Raw genomic sequence first — 19,733 nt, 5'->3', positions numbered from 1 at the left:
AGATTTTCATCGCCGACGCAACAGGCTTGAACTCTCAATAGAACGCGATAGTCAAATCCAAAAAAGACATTTCGTGCCATCTTGAATATAATTAACCTTGAATCGAATGGATCAGATCTCTGAAGTCTTACGATGGCGCAGATCAATCCCCATACCTAGTGCCTGTGCCACAACCTTCCGGTATTACGCTTAGAGAGCTTCTAGACGTCCTCCTGTGGAACTACCTAGGTACCCTTCTCAGTCCATATAGATCGAGGTCTGCTATGAACTCTTGGCAGGTGCCTCAGGCCTTCAGCCCTACTGAAAGCTCAGGCAACCGATACAAACCGCATGGAGCCGAATGGAGCCGAAGTCGGCGGTACAACTCCGATTTGCAGTCGCTGATTGGCCAAAACGGCAACTCCATTCTTTATCAGGAGGGCGGTGGCAGAACTTCACATCTGGGGCTTCCGAGTCATCGGAGTTGTTGTCGAGCTCCGCAGAGATATTACAGTTCTAGTGCGGAGTCATCTTTCTGGTTGTGATATAAATCCCCGTTGACCTCGTCGATCTCAGTACGTTTATACTTGTTCCAGTGACTCAATTGACACTCTCTCCACTCTATGCCCCTGGCTGGCCCTTTGGATTATTCCTAACACCACCACAGTCATGAAGTCGCTCCACCAATTGGCTCGCCGACAGGTACTGACCGGGCTTGCAATGCCCCGCGTCCTCTCCTCACAGGATACTGCCACCAGCCGGGCATGGCGGAGAGCTTTCAGCGCCTCCACGGCAGCTGCCTCCCAGCTCCCAGGTCTTGACGCTTCGAAATTAACTATCACCAAGACCACCACACCGAAGGAGCCTATGGACTCCAAGGATCTTGTCTTTGGCAAGTACTTCACAGGTAAGGGAATTTCTGCGCTTTGTTGCCTTTCGGGCACTGACTGGAAGCGATTGTAGATCATATGCTCTCCGTGGAATGGACGGCTACCGACGGATGGCACGCACCTCGCATTGTCCCCTACCAGAACCTCAGCTTGGATCCTGCCACCTGTGTTTTCCACTATGCGTTCGAATGTTTCGAAGGCATGAAGGCGTACAAGGACAGCACCGGCAGCATCCGTCTGTTCCGCCCCAACAAGAACATGGAACGTCTAAATAAGTCTTCTGCGCGCATTGCTCTTCCTACAGTGGACGGCGATGCACTGACAAAGATTATTGGAGAATTTGTGAAGCTCGATAGTCGGTTCATCCCAGAGTGAGTATATCTTGCGTACATCAAATGGACATCCTTGCTCACCTCCATAGTGCTCGCGGTTACTCCTTGTACCTGCGGCCTACCATGATTGGTACTCAGAAGACCCTGGGAGTTGGCCCCCCAGGATCCGCCCTCCTGTATGTCATTGCCAGTCCCGTGGGTCCTTACTACCCAACTGGCTTCAAGGCCATCTCCCTGGAGGCCACTGACTACGCCGTCCGCGCCTGGCCCGGCGGTGTTGGTGACAAGAAGCTCGGAGCCAACTATGCCCCCTGTATTCTGCCTCAGCTCGAGGCCGCATCCCGTGGTTTCCAGCAGAACCTGTGGCTCTTCGGCGAGGAAGAATATGTTACCGAGGTCGGCACTATGAACCTCTTCATTGCTTTAAAGAACAAGGAGACCGGACAGAAGGAGCTTATCACTGCTCCTCTTGACGGTACCATCTTGGAGGGCGTCACTCGTGACTCCGTTCTGACTCTCGCCCGTGAGAGACTCGGCCCCCAGGGCTGGAACATCTCCGAGCGCAAGATTCGCATGTCCGAAGTTGCCGAGGCGTCCGAGGAGGGCCGCCTAATCGAAGTTTTCGGTGCTGGCACTGCTGCCATCGTCAGTCCTGTTCGTAACATCAGTTACAGAGGTAAGATGGTTGAGTGTGGTTTGAAGGAGGATGAGGAGGCTGGTGAGATTGCTCTTCAGATGAAGAACTGGATCGAGCGTATCCAATACGGTGACGAGAAGAACCCTTGGAGGTAAGTTGGCATCAATCTTTCTTTCTTTTTTTTTTTCTTTTTTTTAACCTGGATGACGATATACTAACAACCTGTCAGTGTTGTGATCTAGGACAGACATGTCAGATAAAGGGCTTCTGTGCCCAGACTTTGTGTGGCCGCAGAGGCTTTAAAAAGTCCTTGCTCAGGCGATATTTTCTTGGTCAGTTTTGCATTTTGCATGTTGTTTGGATATTTGAGGTACCGAAGCTACCAAACAGCAGCGGGAGTCTTTTACATATTCAACTGGAGCTTGGTGCTTTATATAGGAAAATTTCCTTTGCTATTTTCAGTCTTTCGTTGAATCCACAATCTCGTAGAGATATAGTGTATACTCCGAGTGACACATGCTGTGGGATTGACACGCCCCAATTGCTGAGGGGGGAAATATAACCTCGTCAAGTCAGTATAACTGCACTGGTTCATCCTAAGTCGTAGTATAGCAACACACGACGGGGTTTGCAGTCGGGCTTTGCAGAGGCTATTCGAACATTGCGTCATTGGGATGTCCCTTGTATATCAATTGAGAAAAACGCTTGCAGTAACAAGCCCCTTTTTTGAGGGTAGTAAAAATGAAACGGCTCCAGGGCGACGGATTGCTCGCTGATCGCGATTTCCCGGCTTTATGGTAGACTCCTATGTTCCCATCACCCAAGGCATGATTCAACTTCATTAGAGGTATTTTTGATGGGGTGTTTGGTTCTATCATCGCGGATATAAAACAGTTTTTAGTGACGTGGAGTACTCGGCACATAATCACAATATGGGTGCCATTGTAGCGTACTAGCCGCTGCATGATTTTCAATGGGTTCAGACCTTGGCAAAGATATGCCAAGCTATGTATTTGATCGTAGGCCATGAAATGTAGTTATATATCAGTGCGGAACTTCCAAGGTTGTTCGTATAACACGATGACTCATATCAGATTTACCGAGAGAGGGGAAGAAGAACCAATACAGCATTTGTTTATAGATACAGTGAAAGTAAGAATCATCAAATTGTAGCAAAAGAAGAGGCCTTATGCCATCTACCACATACCATACTAAGACAAATATGACCCGCTCGATCGACAGAGTTTGGCCGTTGATCCGCTAGAGGTATTAGATTGACAACAGTCTAGATATAATATCGTAGTCTGTTTGGTTGACATATCGTCAATTCTTCGCACATCTAGGTACGTCCTCACAGATTACGGTTACTACTTGGCAGGCTTTGATACTTTTGATATTCAGTGTTTCATTTACATAAATATCGTTCAAGAGATAGACTATTCGGGGGGCGAAGTAAGAAAAGTCATGTGCCTCTGGCTTCATACAGGACGCTGATTGCCAGAACTGGTAGCCAAAGCCACGGTGATCAAAATCTAAACGGTGAAGAACGGTACTTTTCATGAAAACAGTCCTTTTTTTTCCCCCGAGACAGGTAACTCTATCTATGCCATTGTTCAGAGAAATCTTTACCCTAGATCATTCTTGCAGGGACGGATATAACCTTCATTCAATGGCAACCGACAGATTTAGCACCAAGCATAGATGGTGCTGCCAACCCACAAAACGCATTACCTCTAAGCACATGGATGAAAATTCGGACAGGTTAGTTAGACTCCGGCTTGACCTTGTATGAACACAGTGCTGACGATTGTCAGCCACCCGTTGCCATAACCCTGCCTGTTTCTACGAAATTCCATGTTTCCCCCATATGCTACCTGAGGGTAAACCCTAGAGTTAGGACGTACAAGCCAATCTCCTCGCAAGGGCTAAAAGACCCAATCAATGTCTCGAATTGATAGTTCGGGTGGATGAATCACATCATTACGGAGTACAGCCTAGACTAACGGCAGATATTCGGCTGCGCCTTGACCGAAAACAAGGTAAAATAGGCGACATGCAGCACGTGGACCACGTGGGATGAGGCGAAACCCAGACGCGGCGAGTCAATCGAGGGGGAAAGCAAAATGAAATAACAGACGGGCTTCCTCTGTACTAGAGAAGGTTTCAGGCTCAGTCCGTACGCCCTCTGGCTACAGATTGGGCAAAAATTGTAATCGCAGCGGGACACAACAGGCGTTTCAGGATGTTCCGCATGGATAACAATGGGGGTTGTTCGATCTCATAGGCTAAATTTAGTGCTCGGCTTATTAGGGATATTGCAATTAAGGCTTTTATGAATTCTATTGTATCGGGAAATAACCGGACTTGGTGGGAGGGCCGTGTGGCCTGGGAACTGGCCAGCTTCTTATCTTGGGATACCCACGGCGAGAGTTTATAATTATTCTCTTCCGGACTTATTGTTGACCTGTATAGGACAAACATAGTAAAATGCAAACTTGGATAAGTTAAGTGAATGGTTTGTGGTGTGACTCGAGCACTTAGAAGAAAGCAACAACCTGGACATTCTAACCATGCTCGGTTTGCAGCCATCGACTCCCATTCGGAGATTGTGTTTGATCGCATCCAGCTTTAGCACTGGACGCCTTGTCCGACGTGCCTAGGAAGAATTCATTTGGAGCAAAATAGGATGAAGATGGCCAGCAGGTGCACTACGATGGACTTTCGCACTCGGTCCATTTCACGTTTAGTGTAACAATCCAAAGCGAGAACAACGTGCCAGCACGACGCAAGAGGCTCGGAGATTGCCGTCATTGATATTCCTCGAGTGACACCAGACTCCCAAAAAAATAAAAAAAAGAATAAAAAAGGAAAAAGAGAGTAAAGCACAATGGGGGAAAAGACGAGGCATTCCGCAGATATGCGTGTGCCATGGGAGGTGCATCTCGGACACAGCAAGGTCGGGGGCTGCATGATAGTCCACCGCCAGATACATTCTTCTAGATTGTTATTAGAAGGCTCAAAATGCAACCCATCCAAGCATCCGGGGACGAGAATGGTATGTGAGTGGCTATAATCCCTGCAGGAGCAAGAGTTTCCACTAGGATGGCTGTGCAATTCTTAAAATTCCAACTGGAGACATGGACAGCATTAGCGGTGAAGTCAACTATGTACCGGGTACCTGAGCTGTTGTGCTCATTGAGCGTGTCACTGAGGTCATGGGATGCCTCTCCGACATTACTCGATCAGGAATAAGAAGGTGTCCAGCTCAGCCCTATATAGGGAGATAATCACCACTTTCGGGCGACGCACTAGCCAAGTAATACGCACTGCATTCCTGTTATTAACTCCCGGATTGGTGGAGAGACCTATTCATAGCCTCGTTTGTCTTACCTGAAAAGAGCCTCTTTTTTTTGGGGATTTCCCTCTAAACCCCCTTGTCCGGACTATGATGTACTTCGTATTTCTGCCAAGCATCCGTGTCTGAGCGTATCTCCGGCTAGACAGTCGTCAATACAATACCTCCATACCTCTGTAGGCAAACAGTGGGCCTTAATTCCTAAGTACGGAGACGGAGTACGGAGAGTACGGATTTAGTGCGCATCATATGCCTCCATTGGGTAGTCTCGATGCCGCCAATCAGGCAACCAGTGGTAGCGCGTCAATGAGATCATATTACAGGAAGATAATAATGGTTATAATAATTAAAAAAGAGAAAAAGAAAAAAAGAAAACAAAACAAAGACAGCCAAAAAAAGCAAAGTGATATTAATTATAGAGTCACTGAAGGAAAGTGGCTCTATTCCAGTACAGGCATAGGGATGAATAAATGTATACGAACGAACCAATTGTAGGTTAGAGAGTATTTGTAGGCAATACAGGCCCTACTTTTCCAGGGCACCTAGACTTCCCAGAGACAAACTGCTTTTGTTTTTTTGGTTTTTTTTTCCCTAGTTCTCTCATTTCAAGGTTGTCTATAGTCTTGGATATCACTCCAAAACTCTCCAATAATCTACTGCCAGAATAATCCTCAAGATCAGCCAAAGAGTCAGATCTTTATCCCCTTAGTCCGTTGCCAAGATGAAGTCAAAAAAACCAAAAAAGAAACCAGCAAAAAAAAAAGGAAAAAAGAAACGTGGTAACCGTGCACATTGAAGCAACCCACGTGAGAATATAAATATATAGAAGAAAAAGTAAAACGCAAGGTGTAACCCCAAAGTCCATCCCGTTTCATCCCTGGACATATCGTGTCTCGGGCCAGTCAGGTCGAATGAGGATCACCCTCCAAGCGAACGTCTGCTTAGCGTGTCCCGGCCTAAATCCAATAATCCATCCTACCGTCTTGGATTTTGATCATACGCCGTACCACTTTGGTGCTACATGTTAGATCTGAGATCCCCCCGATCCGCGACTGACCGGTCTGTCGGTGTTTTAGTAGTTTTGGCTTTGGTTTTGGTTTTAGCACTGGTGTTTTCAAGTGTCTTAGGTATCTACTATGTTAGGTATTTAGGCGTTTTGACTCTGTTTTAATGGACTTAGGGTATTTGAGTACCTAGGTAGGTAATTCGAGGTTTCATAAATCCCAAAGAGTGTCAATTTGCAGTATTACCAGAGGCTGAACGTGGATCCCTGAATGCAATTAATTAGAAAAAGAAATGAAAATAATAAAATAATAACCGGGACTTTGTGCACATGGCAGGTCGAGTCTAATGGTATTCGAGCACGGACTGAGTTGGTTATCGCGACGGGGCTTAGCTGCAAGGCCCGAAAAACCAATTCCAGCTGATCAATGGCCTTAACCTTGGAAGTCCTCTTCTGATATATAAATATACTGGCATCCACTTGGTCTCGGGTCTTTAGCCTCATAACGTTATCACATCCCTCCGCTTTCATCTTCCACTTCTACATCTACTATACTATTCCCTGTTCCCATTTCTATTTCTATTTCTATTCTCTATTCTGTATTTTATCTCTCTCCTCTTAGCCTTTACCTCTTTTAACCATGAATCGCTCTCCATCGTATGATGGCCGTTCAGGCTCTCGTGGTAGTCACAGCAACAGCAGCGCATTCAGCCCAAACGCCAACCCAAACGAGGACTGGACCAAGATCTCTGACCTCGCAGAGCGTCGGCGCATCCAAAACCGTATCGCCCAGCGCAACTATCGTAAGGAAAAAAAAAAAAAAAGATAAATCCCATCCTAAGGCTACATTTCTGACTCGGCGCAACCCAACAGGCAAGAAACTGAAGCGCCGCTTGGAGGACCTCGAGAGACGAGCTGCAACCTCTGCTTCGCCAGAACAATCACACGCAGAGCCGGTGTCTCCTAAGCCATCGCCCAAGACTCGAACAAAGCGATCCTCAAAAGTCACAGATGTCAAACCTCACTCGCAGTCAGACCGAGCTGCCTCGTACGACTACTATTCCCCCGAGGACCGTCAAACCATGTTCGCCCAGCAGTGCACTCGTCAGCTCTCTGCCTCGCCCCCACCAGTCTTCTCATACCCGTCCATGTCGTCATATGACACCTACCGGCAGTCTGCCTACCCCCAATCCCCCATCTACCACACGGCACCGAGCAACTATAGTGAAGTCGCCTATCAGACCGAATATGGCGAGCCCGTTCCCTCGCTAGTCCCCGTGCTCCCATCGATGCAATCCCGCAAACTCGCCTATGACGAAGACCTGATCAGTCCATTCAGCATGAGCTACGCAACAATGGCCGGAATCGACCTATGCCAACAGCAAGCTCAAGCGCAGTCCCATTCTCAACATCTGCCTTCTGGGCTTCCGGTACATTTTCCTCGCTGAGCCTACTCACCATGCCGACCAGTCAGCTAATATATGCCCGCATTTTCTTTTCCCCAGATGCCATCGCTTGCATACTACGAGGACCAGCGAGCACCATCGACGTCACCAGAGGCATCTATTTTCACATTCCCACTCACACCGGAATCAGGCCCATGCTCGCCTCGTTCAATGCATGGCCTGTATGAGTACGATCTACGGCCGTAAGGTGACCGGACCGGGGGCGAGAGAGCCCGGATTGCGGGTACATATTTCCGCCCCATCCAGGCCTGATCTCCCGAACGTCGGATTCCCAGTCTATCCGCCGGGTTTTTTCCTGTTGCCTTTTTCCGAGTTGGCTCTCCACTCTCGATTTATTTATTTATTTATTTTGTTTTCTTATTGTTTTCTGTCTCTTTTATTTGTGCCAGCCTTTCCCCCCCCCCCCCCCCCCCCCTATGTGTGACGAGATAACTGCATGATAACTGGTGTTGATTCTTCTTTTTATTGGTAGCGTGGTGTTAAGGGAACAGGGGTGAGCTAGGGAGCCACGTTGAATGGATTCTTTTCTTTTTCTTTTTCTTTTTCTATTTCTTCTTGATATTTTGTTTTCTTTTCTTCTTTCTTTGTCTGATTCCTTTCTCTGTTTTGATTAAACGCAGATCCAGAGAGTACAGTTGACGGATTTGGATAACAATAGAATCCTATAACCTTGGAAGTTCTCATAGTGATTGGTCCAAATCCAACTTAACTTGCATAACTCCACGGCCCCCAAACCCATGCGGGATTTTCAATTTCAGCTTAGCCAAAAACATTTTACACGGCTGAAACGATTTCCTGTTCTGGAGATCTCAACGGTGATTGACGTATGTATTTCTTTTCTGAAGTTCCCCGGTTTGGTAGCCCTAATATCCAAGGATGAGACATATATATGAAAACCACCAGTTTCTTAAAGCGGACAAGTTTATACATGACTCAAGAATCCTAACTCAAGTGCACTGTCAACTAAGGACCAATCTACTGGGAAAATCCCGATCCCTGCAGAAAGAGACAATACCCACACCCCACACAGCACTTCTTTATCCCGGTATATTGGGCCCGTTCGACTAAAGCACTCGAATTGGCTTTGAAAAAGATTTTTTGTAAATTGGCATCCACTTTCAGTTAATTCCAATAAATTCATCGGATGATGCAATCTGCAATATCCTCCGTCTGCCCCATCAGAATCCACTATCCCGGTTACATAGTTGTACTATACGCGCAGAGAGGTACGGAGGTGGTCCGTGAATTGTGCTGCGCCTCAACTCTTTCCCCCCTCCTTTCAAAGCATTCTGTACTTTGGTAAAGGACAACACATTAACCAAGGTCCCCTCCAAACTAAGAAACACCCTGGAGCCAAGCAAAAGACGCCTAGCATGTTGGCTTTTTTTCCCAACAGTCGCATCCACTTCGGATTGGCAATGTTTCGCCCGGCTAGAATAAACAGTTTACATCCGGGTCCCAAAGGTCTCGGAGTAATAGCCCGCCTTTGACGCCTCCAATGATTGCCATGCAAGTCCGGTGGCACGGATGCTATATGCAATAACACAAAGAACCTCAGGAAATCATACCTAGGTAGAGTGTACGGAGTATTATGATGCGAAAATAACCACCCAATATTTCGGGAATAGCCTACTAGCGTACCACTCCGTACTCTGTCGTTCACTGACTATTAGAGGATTGGGGCTGAAACCGAAAAACAACAGCTAAATAATTTAGGTAGTTTTATTCCCGCTCAACCCACATGGCAGGGGTTGAGGGGCGAGAGGGCCAGCCAATAGCCTTCTTTTTCCTATCCCAGCTTAGCTTGGGGAGAGCATCTTCTTATCAGGGTTGGCGGCTCTGGTCTGCAGTGTTCCCGCCTATCCCCCATCCCTGACTGGTGTGGATCAAAAATATGGAGATATGCATAAACGAAGGAGCTAACATTGGCCAAAAAGGAAGGTGTTGTATAATAAAATGATTTTCCTCCTCCTCTTCCCAATTCCCCTCTTTGCACGTTGCATGTTGCATGTTGCAGTGATTCACCCGCATTGCCCCCAACCTTATCTACGGCGCAAGCCAAAAATGTCAACTCGGTCAATGTTGCTGAATGAATTTGGAATGAGGGAAATCCCGAATAAGACTAAGGAGAGAAAGGACACAAAAAAAGGGTCTCTCAGCCTTGGTTAGCTTGGTTAGCTTGCTAATTGACAATTTTGATCTGCTCGCCAAGGAATACCTACTCCGGACACCGTGCTCCGTACTTCGTATACAGAGGATGATATATCCATAGTACAACATACATATTATCAACCATTGCGAGGCAACCCCAGTCCGAGAGTAGCTCCATCTAAGTAAAACAACCAAAATAAACAGGAATATGCAACTGAAAAAGTACAGCGGAACACAGTTCCTAGAGCTATCCACTACATATGTGACCAGCCAAGAAGCCGAACGTGAATCCCTTTGGAATGACGATTAAACCCAGCCTGTCACCGTCTAGACCCATAGGGCGCCTTAAGGGATATGCGCCGTCAAACTCCACATTCTGCAGCGGGGCTGGCCGCAGTCAGCACGGGAGACCGCAGTATTGGGAACGGTAGGTCTTTCAGTTTCTATCTTGTATGTCGGGAGTTCTTTGTATGGGCGAATAATTTTAACCTTGACAAATGAGGAAATCGATGCGACGAGTGCATATACCTATGTACATGGTGAGTTTGGTGCTTTTGGCGCAGTACAGAGTATTGTATAAATACTGGTTTTGTTTCCTGGATTCTGGATTGGGCCTTTTTGGGGGCCATTGGTCCAGATCGTTAATTGATTATGGTTATGGGGTAATTTCCACATTGGCAGTGCGTGGCACTAATTGGGCATACATTGTACAAGATTGTGGACCATCTGCCACCCGAACCTCTGATAATGGAATTTTGAAACGACGGAGTATTAATGGGAGGATTGAGGATTTAGGCTCGGGTTCTTCCCGACGGGCGAAGGGAGAACGTGCGCTCGTCAATATTTCCCAAACGTGGTAGATGGACAATCCTAGTGTTCTTATTTACAGTTCTTCCAAGTGCTGATATGCTTTCGGTATGGTAATTAAAGGCTTGTTTTGCTCTTCCTTTCCTATTTTACTTATTTCCAAATTCTGGGACCAAAGGTCCCGAAGAAGTTTTATATAGTGCTTTGGAAGCAGCAAATACTATCTCCAGTCTGCTCTAAACCGGGTGAAATTACTCCGTATACTAAAGCTCATTGAACTGTAATCCTAGAAGCTGAAAGAAACCCCTTTTCTGTCGATATGGCTTGGCTAAGAGACCTCTCGGGAGGAAAGCCACTCCAGTCGCGTTGCCCAGTAGTTCACCTTTGTTAGACCACAGATCACAGGATGTCGGATTGGAAAGCAAAATACTTATTCTCTCCCCTTCCCTCGTGGACCTCTCTTGACTTTCATAATGACATTACTCCTTACCTACGTAATAATAAGTTCCCGTACACTGTAATAAGGCGATAGTCAAATCAAATCAGGAATGATTATATTGCCTGTTCAATATATAGTATCTCACATATTAGGATGTCCAACATATTTACAGGACTATCAAGGTATCAAGTGCCAAGACATAAGAAAGATTATGCAGGGCATTAAAGTTAAAGATCTCACCATTCGTTCGTTCATTGATCTGTCTATCACCTTATTCTCCCAAATATAGATTCATAGGGGCCAGGATAATCAGAATTGATAGCTGGAAAGTGATAGAACATTAGAGAGGAAACCAATATATAGTTCATTGCCAACTGTAGGTCACTGTTGGAGATTGATATGCTCCGGTGCCAAGATCTACGCGCTGAAGATTCAGGAGAAGGAAGAGACAACAAAGAACCCAAGTTCAACAACTGAAACTCACTATAGCGGTTTCAAAGAAAAGAGAAAAGAACACAGGAGCGTGGCAATATAAAAGCCCCCTCATTCAGCCAAAACCAAAACCAACACAATGCGCTCAAAGACCCACTATACCAGCTCCATACGATAATGCTTGGGAATCACAATGCATCAAGAACCGCCCTTGGCCATGGATATGCCCCATGTGACAGTTTCTAGCGTTACACCACTATCTCGGCATTCCAATAGGATAAATCAAGTCAAATTGTACGCGCCCGACCCCAATAATTGACCAGGATTGGGCATGCATATACATATACGCTAACAGTTATACGCAGATACGCTAAATCCTCAATGGGATTCCCAGGCGGACCGCTTACCCGCCGTTCCGCCAGTCCGCCAGTCCGCCAGTCTGGTGCACTATACAAGATCGACTTAGTGTTTCTTTGTACCAATTTGGATTATAAATTATGTGTGCTTTTTTCTCCAATGATGATAAACTATGAGTAATTATGAGGGATTGTTATAAATCAGATTGATAACCTCCGTGGACCTTGGAAGTGCACGCAAGCAAGGTACGGCCTAATACGAGACTGTTGTCATAGGTGGCACGGGCATAGGTGGTGCACCTTTGACATCGGCGTCGCCGATGCGTTAAGGTCTTGAATGGGACAAGGAACGCCAACGCATGATTGAACGGACTCGGGAACGTGCTGTATCGGATTTGGAATGTTTTAGTATTTCCAATAAATTGGGTTACGTCGGGGACGCCGGTGTATACGAGCCCGTTGGGTGACGTTCATATGCAGTTAGAGGCTCAAAGGTGGAGGCTCAGCTTCTACTTGCAGATTGCGGTACACCACAGTACGGAGTACCTGAGGCTCTGTTGCTCTTATGATGATTTGTTTTTTAATATGTGGAGGTGGAGGTGGACCCTTGAATGTTGGGCTGCTCCGTACTCATTATAGACATGGGAAGTGTGAAGCATTCGAGGGGAAAGAATAGTATGGAAAGCAATGTATACTACTTCACCTTCCATTCAAAAAAAAAAAAAAAAAAATGATAATAATGTGCTGAGTCTACGGACGAAAAAAAAAGAAGAAGAATAAAACAATGAATGGAGACGGATTGATCCTGGTATTCGAAACAAGAGGATCATGGAAGGAGGCCAGGGAAGATGCGCGCAGACAGAATAGAAGCCCAATAGATTAGAAGAAAAAAAGATAGCCCATTCAAAGCAGCGAGTAAAACAAGCTCAAACATCTGTCATCATTGTCATCAATTCCTGAACCAATCATTCGACAGCCAAGGGTACGGCACAGATCTTCCCATGACACGGTTGACTCAATCTTGGAAAAAACCACGAATGCAAGTCTTTTTTTTTACCCAGCTTCATCGACCGTGCACGTCCATCGGATCTGTGGAGACTAAGGCGCCAAGGTTTTGTCGCCGGCGCCGCATCGGGGCTTTCTTGCGGTTCGCAATGACAGCATCTTGCGTTTGTTCCGCGTTCATCTCGGTATCGCCATCCTTATCGTCGCGTATTTCCTGTGGAGACAGCCCGTGCTCGTGATTCCACGCCTCGTCGAGCTCCATAACGTTTTTGGGTTTCATGCGCAGCCATTTCATACGCGGGCCGACACGCGAGACCTCAGAGACCTTGAAGCCGTAGATTCTGGGGTCATAGATCTTGCCCTTACCGAGTCCGGGACAGAGGTTGGGTGTCCGGACCCCGTTGATTTCCAGCGGCTGATTTTCCGGCGTGGGCGACTGTGCCTGGCGACCAGCCGGGGTTCGTGTCAGGGAGCCAGTGCGAGACTGCGTTGATGCACTCCGTGGCGACATCATTGACAATGTCGCGTCAAGGCGGGGCCCGATATCCAAATCTGGGAATGTCATGAAAAACAGACATCCGAACGTTGTACCGAAGAAGGCGCCGTCAACAGAGTGGAAACGGCTGTTGGGGGGTGTATAAATATCCATGCAACCGGGGCAGAAGAGCTTGACCGTTTCGTGGCCAGGGGTGTCGGACCGGCCCACGGGGAGCACTTTGCATCCGTTACAGTTGACTCGCGGACAGGTGCCGAAATGCTGCATCTCATATTTTTCGAGCATCTGTTGAATGCCGGGCCGCGAAGTGATATACCGTTGGTGAATCAACCCATACAGGAGCTCGGCGGAGCTCTCGATCACGCTCAAATCGCTTGCGACTCGGGCGTGTCGCCGGTCGCCTGCTCTTCTGTATCCAGGTTGGTCACCACCGAGCGCATCGTCTTCATCTTCCTCCTCCTCCTCTTCCTCCTCCTCTTCCTCATCATCCTCCGGCTCCACATCGAGGATCATCTCTAGTGCCTCCTTGTACATGGGCACCTGTGACTGGAGACCAGTCAGATTGAAATCATCCTCAATGAAGTCCTCCGACACCTCTGCGAAAAACTCATGGCCCATCAACGAACAAAACGAGGAAATCCAGGACTCCGGCGCTCCTTCCGAGGACGACATGTCGAACGAGGCGGACACAGATGACGATAGGGTCGATTCAGACAGTTGACTCAAATCCAGCCTGTCGAGGCCGTCGGCCAACGCCGAACCTGTCTCTCTCGACACGTTGCCGAGCTGGGGGGTGAGGTCTTCGGGGATGTTGGCGCAGACGAAGCAATTTCGTCACGCGGAGGTGCTGGATCGTGGCGAGGAAGAGTGTAGGAGTTGGGAGGTGAGAACGAAAGACTTCAAGTATAATAAATAGTAGGGGATCTTGAAGTTGATGGAGGGGCCGAAAAGCTAGACGTTCATAGCAATGTGCGGGAGGGGGAGAGATTGTGCGATCAACGGGGAAGAGGTTGGATCTAAGGCTGGACCCCACCAAAATCTTATCAGTTTCTTATAGCCTTCATACTGAAAATTATCAGATCGCTTACCAGATCTCAAAACACTCGGAGATTAATATTGGCGACTCGGGCTTGGAGGTTGGGTGTGTCGGTCGAATCGGGTTAGGCCCGTTCGGTTCGTGGGGGCGGTGGGCAGTTGGATAGAGAGAGAGGTCTTCCAGGGCTGTTCCACGTATTGTGGCAGCTATTGTGTCTGCTATATCTCACGATGGCAAAAAGTGAAGTCAATGCTGGCAGGTTTCAATTTGCCTGAGCGGCATGAGTCACGTGTCAGCTGACCTGGGGATATAGCTACCTAACTTGAAGGGCTATTGATACTCATATCTTGGAAGCCTCAACTAACCAATGCTGTCATTGGTGTTATTACAACATGTAACTATCAAAGGGTATTGACTAAATATCAAAACAAGTCCCGAATGACTCGAGCAAACTCTCCCTCATCACCCAAAACCCCCGATAAACCTTCGCCGGTGTTCTGAATTTCCCCATCTGGCCCCACGAAGCCACTAATACCATCACTCGAAGTGTTAGGCATGAAATTACCAAAAGCGCCAACAGCCTCAAACAGGTTTGTTAACTCTTGGCTCATCTGGAGTCCATTTAGAGGACTATTTCCGAGTTCGTTCCCACCATTCATGGGTCCATACATAGACAGGTCTTGGATTGGATGTCCGGCGAGCCCGGCCATAGCCACTGCAGCACTTGAATGAGGATCACTTGAGTCTGGCCCAAAAGGACGGGCGAGAACGCCAAGTTTCTCGCCTATTTTCCGTAAGCCCTTGATTGTCTTCCATAACCGCTTGGAGACGTAGGACTTGGTACTGAACCCGTTGACCAAGTCGAGCGCCATGTAAAATTCATCGCGGACTTGTCGGTTGAATTCGACCGGAGCATGGGACACTGCTAAGAACAGCACCGCCAATGCAGCAACTAGGAAGTAGTTAAACGTTATTTGCTGTGTCCGGTAAATATCGGACATCTGGTTTAGCCGAGTTAGGACACGGACTGTGTCTTTGGCTATTTCCACGACAGTCTGGGCGTGGCCTCGGTCTTCGGCAATGCTGGCAGGAGAATGGAGCACAGGGCGATATATCAGGATGCGTAGCTGGTTCATCCGCAGGTACAAGAGAACCCTGAGCCGCCTCATGCCTCTGCTTACGTTTTCGTTGTTTTTAGGGGAGCCGACGGGATAGAACTTGAGCTCGTCTGGAACTTGCTTGTACCACTGTAGGATTTGGTAATCCAGGTAGCCGATTTCATCACGACGGATGTCAGTGGTGCCTTCGGAGCCCAAACCAGAGTACCAGATCTTGGAGCTGATCCGGTTGTATAGGACCATGCAGCGCAAGTAAGGCAGCGATGCATCCTGTAATTTCCACATGTTAGTTAATAAAGGTAACTGCATGCCAAAAGATATGCAGCCTTACAGGTTCTGGTAAGTTCGGATCAATATCCTCGTCCTGAATCACGAAAGGTAATCCCGTTCCTAGACTCCATCGTCTGTCCAAGCTGTAGACTGACCAGAATAGTCGAGTGATCTCGTCCCACTGCACCTCATCTGGGAATGATTTCACCAAAGCATCACGGCGGTGCAATCCCATCTCTAAGCACATTCGTGCCGCCAATCCAATAAGCCGATAAGCCATGGCGTCATCATCTGTATGGTAATGGTATGTGGCCTGGAGTGGGACACAGAGTTAGAGTTATTGACTGTGACAGTTGAAGAGGCCTTGACTTACCACAATAGCAAAGAGCTGGATAGTTTTGATGGTATGAGACTCCCATAACTTTGATTCTATAAATGGCTTAACATCCAAGTAGAGCCGCTGCCCAAGTTCACTTTGACCGCCCCCTTCCACGACCAGCGTGGTTGCGAGAATCAATTTAAGAATAATCGAGCTTTCATCGTGGAGACCATCACAGCCTGGAAAGCCCCGTTGCGCAAAGCCTGTCCTGGTAGCAGCCTCTATGAATGTGTAGAGCAGATTAGTCTGGGTGGTAACCTTGGCGATATCCACCACAGGATACATGATCCCAATCTCTTCCTCGTAAACCTTACAAAGACGCATTGCCTCTTCACGCGGAATCGTCCATATTGGATCCTTGGTAGGGTGTGTGATTGGAAGAAGCTGTCCCAGATTGGGAGCTGGGGAGCCAGTTGGAGAAACATGTGCGGTGGTCAAGTCGTCTGGGATTCCATCTTCCGCTGGGGTAATACCCATATTCTGTAAGCTGGATTTGGCCACGTCAAAATTGAAGGCCGAGCTTGTTGGACCATGGAAGCGTGGGTGACGGGCTCGGGGCTTTGCTAGACCAGCTTGCATTGGAGTGTAGACCGATTGAGACCCATCGCGCGAGAGATGCTCAAACCCTGGTGACTCAAAAGCTGGTCTTTGGGTACGAAGGTCATTGAGATTGGTGAACAAGCTATTGACTTGCTCTTGTAAAGTGGTGATCTGATCTGTCATCGACCGGAACTCACTAGCTCGGCTATTAGTGTCAAGTGCCGGACGGGTTTTATTCCTTGACTTACTCCGAATCTTTGAAGTTGTTATTACAACAATTAGGCGCATAGCGACCTGGGGATTGGGTCAGCTCGAAACCGAGGATCGGACAGCTCGGACACAGGAGTTGCAAGCCGCCAGCAGGGTTAAAAGCCACTTACATTCCAAATTCAGGTGACCACACCGTTGACAAGGCATCTGGCCATTGCACTTGATCTTGCGCCGCTTGCATTCATTACTGAAAACTCCATGGTTAGCGCTGATCTTCCTACAAAGGTACCGAAGGAGAAGGCATAATCATATGACTTTGAATGCAAAACAGGTTATCCGACCAGTCGCAAGACTGGAGGGCTAATCAACCGAGGTAACGGAAAGCAGAAAAAGTGCCGGATCAGGCCATATCGTACCATGCAATGGAGATGTAGCGATTCCGCTTTGTGCGCGCCTGTGTTCCGTTGCCTTGTTCCGCCTTTCTCTTGTTGGAATCGGACGCACCGATGGACTGATCGCGGGGGTCTGGTTGCGGCGGCGACATCTCTAGCTGAGGTGACTCTGAAGCCATGACCTGCAGAATATTGGAGCGATTCAATGAGTAGCCGGAGAGAGATACCGGCGTCGAAGTGCGGAGAAATTCCTCTCTCGCGGGGTTTCCCCAGATTCGGCTTACTCATCTGATCATCCGGCCGGTCATTGGCCCCGGGGCACATTTACAAATGGAGAATATATGTACTCATGGATATGATCATAATTTGTTATATGGCACAGATTTCTCGCTCAGGATATATTGCCCCAATCCCAATGATACAAGTCTCGAATAAACCCGAAAGAAAAGATATATCAGCGCAATTACCTAACTGCTGAGACCAACCACTCTTTCCCAGCCAGCAATGACTGCACCAACCGAGCCCTTTGTTCAGGATTCTGGTGTAGGAAGCCAAAGGCAGCAACGAGACCAAGAATGACAGATCCCTGGAGTGTTTTCCGGGCACCTCGCAAAACCCGCCCCTTTCTCGTGAGTCGCGCAGTCCAATGCCGCCACACGGGGAACGTGCAACGCAGCCAATAGTGAATCTGAGTGAATCTGAATACTATGTCAGTAACAATCAGGAACCAGCAAGCAGGGAACGCACGGATATGTGGTTGAATTCCAACCATCGGCAGTGATGTACCAGCTAGAGCACGCCCCACGACGGAACACACTCTGCTGAAGCGCATCCTGCACCTGCTGAGTCCATACACGCTCAGCATCCTCCTTTACTTCATACGAGCTAACCTGTCCATTCAAGATCGGCTTGATAAACTTCAAAGAGTAGTTTACTGCATTCTCCGTGGCGAAAATAACACTGGTGTGCCCTGTTGCCGTGTTCGGACCGAAAAGAATAAAGAAGTTTGGGAAAGAGTCCATTGCGATGCCCTGGTATGCCTGGGCGCCTCCGCGCTCCGCCCAGACCTCTTCAAGATCCCTGCTCTCCCTGCCAATCACCTTTAGCGGGTGCAGCCATTGGTTGGTTTCGAAGCCATTGGCCATGATGATCACATCGGCGGGAATCTCCCTGGCCTCAACGGCGTCGTCCGACTTGTGGGGTGGATAGTGGCGGCCCGGACCAAGAGTCACGCTCTTCGCATTGACCCTTGTCAGAGGCTGGGTAGTCAGTTCCACATTTGGGGCATTGAGACTGCGATACCAGGTGCCGTCGATGATCCGTCGTTTACAGCCGAGGCTGTAGTTCGGCGTCAAGATCTCGTGGTATTCCTCTGGCGCAAGTTGGCGCATGTGATCCAAAAACTTCTTCTCTAGTTGCGGTCGAGCTCTTCGGCCCCATACAGTGTCTGTGAACATCTCGTAGAAACTTTTCTCCAGCATGAAGAAAGCAACTCTTCGTATGAATGACGCCAGTCCAGGCACATGGGTCATGAGTGTAGGCGACCATTTCTCGTACAAGGGGAGATATTTGGGAGGGATTATATCAGGCTGGACCCACGGAGGAGTCCGCATGAGTTGAGTAATAGATCGAACATTGGCCTCTGGCCTGGCCAGCTCGGGCACTACCTGCGCGGCGCTGCAGCCGGAACCAACCATGATGACATTCTTGTCCTCCAAATCAATCTGGTCGTTCCAGCGAGCCGTATGCATGATATTACCTTCGAAGTCCTCAATACCTGGGATGTCCTTCGGCCATGTCTTAGGTTCTACCAACCCGCCGACACCACTGACGACCACCTTGGCTCGCACAGTTTCTGTCTTTACATAGATTTTGTGATGACCTTCCTGGGCTGCAATTCGATCTCGTTCGTGCTGAGCTAGATCGCCGGTTCCAGGGACAAGGTGCGAAAGCGTAACCTCCCATTCCTCGTCATCCTCGATCCATCGAAGTTCCTTCACATCCGTATTCAGCTGAATCTTGTCCACAATTTGATATCTCTCGCAGACATCTGCCATATACTGTGCGAGTTCTGGACCAGATGGATGGAGTGTGGACCAGTCCTTTTTCTGAGCAAAGGAGAAGGAATAGAATGTCGCTGGTCTTTACCTTCGGTGTTAGTTATTTAGTAAACAAGCTTTTGACTTGGGCCACCTACATGTCGCAAGCAGCTCCCGGATACCTATTGATCCACCAGGTACCTCCAATACCGGACTGACGCTCGAATATTCGGAACTGGTCTGTCCCCAGAACCTCTTTGAGCCGGCAGCCCATGGCAACCCCCGACTCTCCAGCACCTACTATGAGAACCGGGTAATAAGTGTGTGCATCCTTGCTGTAAGCATGGCGCTTATGAATTCGGGCGATGGAAGAAGGCATGTTGCACGTTAACAGTAATTAC

At 48.1% G+C, this 19,733-nt stretch overlaps 4 protein-coding genes across 4 annotated transcripts; 2 read left to right on the top strand and 2 right to left on the bottom strand.

Moving 5' to 3' along the window:
* Positions 1 to 263: 263 nt before the first annotated feature.
* On the top strand, positions 264 to 2,080 carry N7525_004712 (branched-chain amino acid aminotransferase, cytosolic; the record flags this gene model as incomplete). The annotated part of the gene is made up of 5 exons (XM_002565545.2): positions 264 to 517; positions 576 to 886; positions 943 to 1,240; positions 1,291 to 1,989; positions 2,068 to 2,080. 5 exons carry the CDS (start codon positions 264 to 266, stop codon positions 2,078 to 2,080), a joined length of 1,575 nt encoding a protein of 524 aa, XP_002565591.2.
* Positions 2,081 to 6,836: 4,756 nt separating this feature from the next.
* N7525_004711 (bZIP transcription factor) lies at positions 6,837 to 7,848 on the top strand (the record flags this gene model as incomplete). The annotated part of the gene is made up of 3 exons (XM_002565547.2): positions 6,837 to 6,999; positions 7,070 to 7,626; positions 7,702 to 7,848. The coding sequence occupies 3 exons, from the start codon at positions 6,837 to 6,839 to the stop codon at positions 7,846 to 7,848; spliced, it is 867 nt and encodes a 288-aa protein (XP_002565593.2).
* Positions 7,849 to 12,910: 5,062 nt separating this feature from the next.
* Positions 12,911 to 14,020, bottom strand: N7525_004710 (casein kinase II subunit beta; the record flags this gene model as incomplete). Its single annotated transcript, XM_002565548.1, has 1 exon — positions 12,911 to 14,020. The coding sequence occupies one exon, from the start codon at positions 14,018 to 14,020 to the stop codon at positions 12,911 to 12,913; it is 1,110 nt and encodes a 369-aa protein (XP_002565594.1).
* Positions 14,021 to 14,806: 786 nt separating this feature from the next.
* Positions 14,807 to 19,711, bottom strand: N7525_004709 (transcription factor domain-containing protein; the record flags this gene model as incomplete). Its single annotated transcript, XM_061213142.1, has 9 exons — positions 14,807 to 15,772; positions 15,834 to 16,085; positions 16,146 to 16,887; positions 16,940 to 16,985; positions 17,072 to 17,148; positions 17,318 to 17,572; positions 17,812 to 17,991; positions 18,041 to 19,435; positions 19,491 to 19,711. 9 exons carry the CDS (start codon positions 19,709 to 19,711, stop codon positions 14,807 to 14,809), a joined length of 4,134 nt encoding a protein of 1,377 aa, XP_061070163.1.
* Between the last annotated feature and the right edge of the window lie 22 nt (positions 19,712 to 19,733).

The sequence above is a fragment of the Penicillium rubens genome, assembly GCF_028828025.1.
Source record: "Penicillium rubens strain IBT 27055 chromosome Unknown utg000002l_segment0_segment0, whole genome shotgun sequence".
Taxonomy (NCBI): domain Eukaryota; kingdom Fungi; phylum Ascomycota; class Eurotiomycetes; order Eurotiales; family Aspergillaceae; genus Penicillium; species Penicillium rubens.
Note: the sequence above shows the minus strand (reverse complement) of the source record. Positions and strands in the feature narration are given on the sequence as shown.